At 39.3% G+C, this 9,102-nt stretch overlaps 1 protein-coding gene across 1 annotated transcript; it reads right to left on the bottom strand.

Moving 5' to 3' along the window:
• Positions 1–4,927: 4,927 nt before the first annotated feature.
• Positions 4,928–5,419, bottom strand: LOC122648000. The gene has a single exon (XM_043841281.1). The coding sequence runs from the start codon at positions 5,417–5,419 to the stop codon at positions 4,928–4,930; it is 492 nt and encodes a 163-aa protein (XP_043697216.1).
• Between the last annotated feature and the right edge of the window lie 3,683 nt (positions 5,420–9,102).

The raw sequence follows: 9,102 nt of genomic DNA, 5'->3' as shown, positions 1-9,102 counted from the left end.
ATGGGATGAAGAAAGTGAAAAAGAAGATAGTTCGAGTGATGAAGATGATGCAGAATATGAAATAGAAGAAGATACGAGTGATGGTGATTTAAATGGGTATGATTCTGAAAAATTTTATGGACAGTTTTCCAATATAGATGTAAATGAAGATGAAGGAAAAGTGAAATTGCAGTTAGGTCAGTTATTTGATAATGTGACCAAGTTCAGGGCTGCCCTCCAAGATTTTGTGGTGCAAGAGGGGTTTCAAATGCAATTCAAGAGAAATGAGAGAACTAGAGTGACTGCTGAATGTGCAGTAGAGGGTTGTATTTGGAGAATCCATGCATCACCCAGTGTTGATGGTGTGACATACAAGATAAAATCTTATGAAAGTAAGCACATATGTGTACAGAAATAGTCAATCAAGCATGCTATAATTCGTTGGGTTGGGAAAAAAATTTCTGCTCTTATCAAGGATGATCATGAAATGAAGCCCACTGCCATTAATGAGTTTCTGCTTTAGAAATATCATATTCAACTTCCTTACCAACGGGTGTACAAGGCACGTAGGATTGCTCAAGAAATCAATGAAGGTAGCTATTCAAAATCCTATGCTCGGTTACCTGGATATGGTGGATTGGTTTTGGAGAAAAACCCTGAGAGTATATTCATAATAGAGTATGAGAGTAGACAAGAGCATGAGTTGGACATAGTCAATCCTGTGTTTTTGAGAGTTTTTATTTGTTTCAGAGCATGTGCAAGGGATTTCTTGAAGGGGTGCAGACCATTTATAGGTCTTGATGGATGCCACCTCAAGGGTAGATATGGTGGAGTACTATTGTCTGCAATATCAGTGGATGGGAACAAAGGGTTGTTCCTTGTTGCATATGCTGTAATGGAGGTTGAGTGCAAAGAAAGTTGGTTGTTTTTTCTGAATTTGTTACATAATATCATAGACTCGGATGATGCTAATAGGATGTTGACTTTCATGTCAGACAAACAAAAGGTATGTACTATACTTTCTTATTAAATCATGTCATTTGCTTAATAATGTATTAATAATATGTAACTGATATATAAAATGCATGTTTATGTTTGTAGGGTCTAGCAGATGCTATTGCTTCAGTCTTCCCTAATGCCTACATTAGGTGTTGTAGTCGCCATCTTTATCAGAATTTCAAGAAAACATATCTAGGTGATGCATTTAGAAAACACTTTTGGACTGCAACTTCAGTATGTACTGTGAATCAGTTTGAAAGTGCAATGAATGCCATCAAAACCATGGATAATACAGTGTATGAGTGATTGATGAAAGATCCCAAAAGTATGTGGGCTAGACATGGTTTTGATGCTGGAGCAATGAGTGACCATATTACCAACAACATGTCAGAATCATTTAACCAATGGGTATCAACCGTTAGGACAAAATGCATTCTCACCTTAATTGATACCCTTAGATTGAAAAACATGGATAGAATGTATCATAAGTTTCAAAAGGGTCAAAGCTTCCAGGGTACACTTACACCAATGGTGAGGAAGAAAATAATCATAATCCAGGAAGCATCAAGGGATTGCATTAGTCATGGTGGTGCTGATGATGAATTTGAGGTAATAGAGCTTACTGGAAGAAGGTTTGTGGTAAAATTGAGACAATGGTCATGTACTTATAAAGTTTGGGATGTCACTGGACTACCTTGCAAGCATGCTGCATCAGCAATTGCAATGAAGAGGTATCAAATTGAAGACTGCTGTGATGTATATTACACTGTGGACATTAAACATGGAAGCTTATAGGGAGATGATCCATCCTCAAGATGATCTGACTGATTTGAGAGAAGATGGTCCTGTTGGTATGGTTCAGCTTCCAAGGCTGAGGAGGATTCAAGGTAGACCAGCAAAAAGTAGGAGAAAGGATCCTAATGAAGCACCTACTGGGGAATCCAGTCAGAGATCAACAAGCCTCAGATGTAGCAGATGCAACATGGTAGGTCATAATAAGAGAAAATGTAAGGGACCTCCAATAAAGGTCAACAAGGCATCTACTAGTCAGACTGTTGGTGTGGAGGTATAACTATAACTATTTATGCTTCAATATATACCTGTAACACTTGTATTTGCATGTTTAACTAACCATATATATTTATTGCTTATGTAGAGAACTCATGATAATATGAGCCAGGGTGATATCAGCAACTCTCAGAGAGTGACCAGGTCATAGTCTTCTTCAGCTACCATTATGAAGAGTAGCCAAGCAAGGACACGAGCCAAAATGGATGTAGCTGCAACAAAGATTAGAGCAAAGAAGAAGAACTGAGATTTTTTTTTATTTAGTTTAGTGTTGTGCTGTAGTGAATTTTATTAGGGTTGTTTGTATTATGACTTTGAAGTGGATGTTGTGTTTGTATCATGTACTTGGATTGGTTGTGGTACTTTGAAAGTTTGACTCTTTTTTTTAGAATTTGTATTAACACTTTGGTGTGATAGATGTTGTTAAATCAAGTGCTCCCATGGGATTGAATGCATATTATTATGGTCTTATTTTTCAGTTGTTTTCAATAGGGATATTGATGTGCATATGCCTAGGATTTGCTGCTTGCTTGTTGCTGCTTGCCTAATCCGGTATGCTGTTTTCCAATTCGGTATGCCGCTTCCTAATTCGGTATGCCGGATCATGGAATATATCCGTTGACCAATGGCTAATTTATAATAGTCATGTGCCAATTTGGTATGCTGGATCATGATTTGGCATGTTGGATTGTAATTCGGTATGCCGGATCATGATTCGGCACATTCTGTTTGCTCTCTAAGAACAAACCTTGAGATTGTATTAAACAGATTAAAACAGATTCGGCATGCCGGATCAACAAATTCTGCTGAACCATGTTAAGTCCTTTGTTGGACTTACTTGGATGATTCCAAATTGGTTTGGTCATATGGATTGGGTTAATTAAACCTCCTAAAGTCCATCTAAATGAATGCATGCTTGTGTGTATGTATTACATCATTTGTGACTTTAATTATGATTATACAACTTAGGCCAAAACAGATTTGGTATCCTATAATTGGATGATAGTAGCCATAAGAGAATAGGGGATTAGCTATGTAGTCCTGAAGTGTGGACTACTCTTCTTTCATGGACTTGTTTTGATGTTTTTAAAATCTTTGAAGGGATTCAGATGTTGGGAGGGGATCTACCACCTATTATTTATTTCCCATCCTTGACAATCAACCAGACTCCAATCCATAGAACATCAAACGAAATGTAATACAACTTCCATCTATTATTTTACAATCATCACTACAAAGTTAATAATAGACAACACTAATATAAATTGAATAGCAAACATCATTACAACAAGCATCTTGTGCATTTGATTCACTATGCTCTTCAAATGGAGCTGTTCATTTTTACTTCCACCAACCACAAGTTTGTTAGAAACAGGGTTGTTCCTTGCCGATTCTATCAACATAGCTGACCTTATTGGAACATCATTTGGGTACACCCATTTCCAAAAGTTACAGCCATCCACTTCACATTTGTAGTATAGCCTTCCTGGATTTTTCTCCGATTCCGATATCTTCACTCTAGTTCTACGTCCACAGTGGCATTTCTTGTTCTCAAATTTGATATAACCTGAGGTACTGTTTGTACTAGAAGCTGAGGCCATTCTTATCTGCAATAGTGAAAAAAAATTCAAAAATTAGTGTCAAGAGTTCCAATTTTTCACTTTAGTCGATGGAACCAAAGTGGGACAAATTCAAAAATCTGGAATGAGAAGGGAATATTAACTAGAAAAAAAATTCAAATTGGATTCACTTAAAAAAGAAATTTCTCAATTGGGGAAAATTATAACCAACTTAGGGTTCCATTCTCTTCTCTTACGGTTGATGTGATGAGGTGAACAAAATAAACAACCAAGTTCCAAGAAGAATAGAGGTTAAGGGGTTTACTTTACTCACCGTAAAGACTCTTCTGTTGCCAAAATTATTGATCGGAATTTCAGTGACCGGAGAGAAAAGTCAGAGCTTCGGATTTAACATAGGGATGAAGCTAACATAAAGGACCTTCAGATTTTGCTTGGGGCAAATGATGCTAACATGGAGGAGCTCCAAATTTCACATGAACAGATGCTATTAAATAGAGAAGCTCTTCATCACATTGCCTGCAGCTCCTTCAACGGTCTTCTTTGCAACGGTCTTCTTTGCAACGGTCTTCTTTTCTAAGGTTAAAGATGATATAAGGACATAAATGTAAATTCCACTTTTTAACCTTTTCATTAAACATGTACAAGGGTATTTTTGGGACATAAAATGATGACATCATCACTTAACTGTGGACTATAATGGAATAAGTTTTTTGTCTGTTCTCTGGGTCTGTAAGTAAGGTTTTAGTTCCTAGGGGGGCTACAAGATAGGTCAACAAACCTCAGGGGGTCTACTAGATGTTTACTCTACATTAATTAAACTATTATACCATACACATATATATAAGAAATAGATTGTTACCTCTAATCTGGCCTAAGAGATTGTGAGGTTCAGCATATGCTCGATCCAGCATGTTTGGCATATGAAGCTGATATGCTAGGACCCGATAGGATTCTCAGACTCAAGGATAGCTAGTTGTGCTGACTCCTCAGAATCCTCCATAGGTGAGTCAATGGATTGCTCCGAGTCCACCACTGACGTAGCCCATAACATAGAGGCAAGCATAGACACTGACCTAGAACCTGTAATCACACAAGTTTGAAAAAGTTCAAATTAGAGATGGGTTTCACACTTCCCTAACCTTATAATAAATTTTGTCCTCAAAATTTGAAATACCTGGTAAGTCAAAAAGACAAGGATATCTTTCCCGCATTACATCTTCTCGCTCCCAAGATGCCTCACCAGGGGAGTGATTACTCCATTTGACTTTAACATAAGAGATGGTATGGCTCCGTAAATTGTGTTATTTCCTATCAAGGATTTCTTCTGGTACGTCCTCATATGTCAAATCAGTAACAAGTTCAGCAGGTTGCTGAGGCAAGAGATGTGTAGTATCAGGTATATACTGCCTCAAAACATGGAAGACATCATACACACTTGCAAGTGATGGAGGTAGTGCTAGCTTATAGGCCACTGTCCCAACTCTGGCTAGGATCTCGAAGGGACCAATGTACCTTGGATTGAGCTTCCCTCTTTTACCAAAGCGTACAACTCCTTTAATTGGAGATACTTTTAGGAAAGCCTTCTCTCCAACATTGCATTGGAAGAGCTGTCTTCTCTTATCAGCATAGCTTTTCTGTTGCGACTGGGCAACCCTGATCTTTTCTGTAATAAGATCAACTTTCTCACAAGTATTTTGGACCAGTTCTGGACCCAGAGTGAGTCGCTCACCATCTTCATCCCAATACAATGGGGTGCGATAAGTTCTTCCATACAGTGCCTTGAAAGGAGTCATATCAATGGATGCTTGGTAGCTATTAGCTGCCACTCATCTCTAATATACATGCCCTAAGCATGTCTTCCAAGGTCCGAATTGTTCTTTTTGATTGGCCATTTATTTCAGGGTGATGTGCTGAGCTATGGTTCAACTTGGTACCCATTGCACTCTGTAGACTCTTCCAAAATCTTGATGTAAATCTGGAATCCTTGTCTTACACAATATTTACTGGTATTACATGCAATCGGACAATGTTATTACTATAGAACTTAGCTAGCCTATCCATGGAATAAGTGATTTTTATGGGGATAAAATGGGCTATTTTTGTCAGCCTGTCTACAACCACCCAGATGGTATCCATGCCCTTCCTAGTGCGAGGCAGGCCTATAACAAAATCCATTGTAATCTATTCCCATTTCCATTCCAGTATAGACAATGGTTGTAGCAATCCACCAGGTCGATGTCTAATGGCCTTGACTTGTTGGCAGGTTCAACACTTGGAAACAAATGCCGCTACATCATTCTTCATTCTATACCATACAAGTACTGCTTCAGGTCCTTGTACATTTTAGTACTCCCTGGATATATAGACACTAAAGATTGGTGTGCTTCTTTCAACATTAAAGTTTTTAGGTCATCAACTGCAGGTATGCACAATCTGCCCCTGGACATGAGGACACCACTTGGAGTTAAAGTAAAGTCCAAGTCCCTCTGTCTACCCTCTTTGATCTCTTCCATTATCCTTTGAAATTCTTCATCAGAGGATTGGGCTGAAATGATCCGTGCTCTAAGTGAAGGCTCCACAGTTAGCGTGGCTAGAGCCTTAGTGGTATTTCCCCTCACAAAGGTCATATCCAGATCCTTGAACTCCTTCACTAGATGCTTGTTCAAGTGTATCATCTCTATTGACCAGTCTGATAATTTTATACTCAAAGCATCAACCACCACATTGGCTTTGCCTGGATGGTAGAGGATTTCACATTCATAGTCCTTTACAAGTTCCAGCCATCTTCTCTATCTCATTCCTTCTGGGTGAAAAAATATTTACGGCTCTTATGATCTGTGTAAATTTTTATCTTCCCCCATAGAGGTAATGCCTCCAAATCTTCAAGGCAAAGACCACTGCAGCCAATTCCAAATCATGTGTGGGGGTAATTCTTCTCTTACTCCTTCAATTGTCGTGAAGCATATGCGACAACCTTCCCATGTTGCATCAGTACACAACCTAGTCCGACTTTGGAAGCATCGGTGTACACGACCATTCCTTCAATGCCAGTTGGAACAATCAGAACAAGGGCTGCCACTAGCTTCTGTTTTATCTCTTGAAAGCTTTTCTCACAAGCCTCAGTCCACTCATACTTGACACCTTTCTTCATCAATTGAGTCATAGGCATTGCTATCTTAGAAAAGTTTTCTATGAACTTTCTGTAATAGCCAGCCAATCCCAAGAAACTCCTTATTTCTGTCACTGACTTGGGTGTCTCCCAGTTCACAATTGCTTCAATCTTAGCAGGATCCACTTCAATTCCCTTTGCTTAAACAATATGGCCCAGAAACCCAACTTGAGGTAGCCAAAATTCACATTTGCTGAATTTGGCATACAACTGTTTCTCCCTTAGTTTTTGCATTATAAAACTCAAGTGTTTGGCATGTTCTTCATTCTTAGAGTAAACCAAGATGTCATCTATGAATACAATAAAAAATTTATCCAAGACATTGTGGAAAACCCAATTCATTAGCTCCATAAAAGCTGTCAGCGCATTAGTAAGGCCAAAAGGTATCACTAAGAACTCGTAATGCCCGTATCAAGTTCGAAAAGCTGTCTTATTGATATCACTTTCCCTGACTCGAAGTTGATGGTATCCAGATCTGAGATCAATCTTCGAAAACACCCTTGCACCTTGTAGCTGATCGAAGAGGTCATCAATCCTTCACAAAGGATACCTATTCTTGATTGTCAACTTGTTCAGTTTTTGGTAGTCTATGCACATATGCATACTCCCATCTTTCTTTTTCACAAATAATACCGGTGCACCCCAAGGTGAGGCACTTGGCCTTACAAATCCCTTTCTTAGCAAGTCCTGTAGTTGAGCTTGCAATTCCTTCAATTCACTTGGCACCATTCTGTACGGTGCCTTGTACACTGGTGCTACTCTAGCAAGCAATCAACTATAAACTCAGTCTCCCTTGGTGGAGGTGGACTTGTTAAATCATTAGGAAAAACATCAGAAAACTCCCTTACAATAGGAATTTCCAACATAGGCCTAACCTTGGTCTCTGTGTCCATCACTGAGACAAGGTATCCCTGGCAACCCTTGTTAAGCAATTTCTTCATCTGAAGTACTGAGATAACTGTCTTCGTGGACTTTTTCTTCTTGTCTCCCACAAATATAAACCCTTGTTCTCCTCTAGGCTAGAATACAATCTTCTTTTTTGCACAAAGCACATTCGCTTTGTATGCTGCTAACCAATCCATACCCAATATGACATCAAAGTCGGTCATATCAAGTTGGATTAGATGTGCTATCATTTCTCGGGCAGCAATCCTTACAGGGCATGGTTCATACATACTGTTTAGTTCTATTGTCAATCCTCTGGGTGTGCTAATCGTCAAACCACTTATTAAACTCTTGGGTGTAATCCCCATTCTTTTTATAAAAGATGGAGACACAAACGAGTGTGTGGCTCCAGTGTCAAATAGTGTATATGCTGGCGATGCACAGACAAGAATGGTACCTATTTGACAAAGACTTGATGAATGCATATATGTTACCAAACAATGAGTATAAGGAAAAGTATAGGAAGAATTTATACCTATAACTATAGTCTGACTTGCCTCAACATCCCCAACAATGACAAAATAAACTCGACCTTGAGGCTAGTTGCCTTATTGTTGATGAGGCAATGGGGGTCTCCGATTGAACCAGGATCTTAAATAGTGGCCTGCTTGGCCACAATTATAGCACTTGGCTTCTTGGCTGGCTACATTTGTCGGAGCTTCTATAGCCTTGGTGTTGGGATTTGCATACACTGGCTTGGGAGCTGATGACTCTGTAGCCCCCCTTTGAGGCTGAGAAGAGGCCGAGCTGTAGTAGACTGGCTTAGGAAATTTGTTGTATTCCCTGTTTGCAAAGGGTACTGATCTCTTGCAAGACCCTAGATTGGTCAGATAGGCATCTCTCTGTTTATCTTCAATCCTTTTCGTTAGTTGTACAACTTCTGAATAACCCTGAGCCTTGTGGGTGATCATTACTGTAGCAAGGGATGGCCTCAATCCATCTTCAAACTTCTGTGCTTTTACCTCATCAGTGTTTAAGTGGGGAGGGGCAAAGAAAAAGAGTTCTTCGAACTTCTGTTGATATTCTAGCACTGATCTGGGTCCCTGAATTAACTCCATGAGTTCAACTTCCTTCTTCTTTCTCACACTACTAGGGAAATAGTTGCCAAAGAAGGCTTCCTTGAAAATTTCCTAGGTTAGAACAGGGTGGGCGGGCAGCCAAAATGGGCTTGGTGATCTACCACTAGGCTTCTACTTCTTGCTGAAGCTTATACCTTGCACAAGAAATCTTCTATTCTTCATTGTAGCCTAAGAACTCAAAAGCTTTCTCCATTTCTTTAACCCACTTTACTAGTAGGAGGGAATCCTTAGAGATTTCAGCAAAAGTAAGGGGCTGGATCTTTAAGATCTTTCCATTAAGCGG

This window comes from Telopea speciosissima, unplaced genomic scaffold (assembly GCF_018873765.1).
Source record: "Telopea speciosissima isolate NSW1024214 ecotype Mountain lineage unplaced genomic scaffold, Tspe_v1 Tspe_v1.0354, whole genome shotgun sequence".
In the NCBI taxonomy this organism is placed as follows: Eukaryota; Viridiplantae; Streptophyta; class Magnoliopsida; order Proteales; family Proteaceae; genus Telopea; species Telopea speciosissima.
The sequence above is the reverse complement of the archived record's forward strand: the minus strand, read 5'-3'. Positions and strand labels throughout refer to the sequence as shown.

Excerpts from the sequence above, each read along its gene's own strand:
- LOC122648000 (XM_043841281.1), bottom strand. The coding sequence starts at position 5,419 with ATGACTCCTTTCAAGGCACTGTATGGAAGAACTTATCGCACCCCATTG.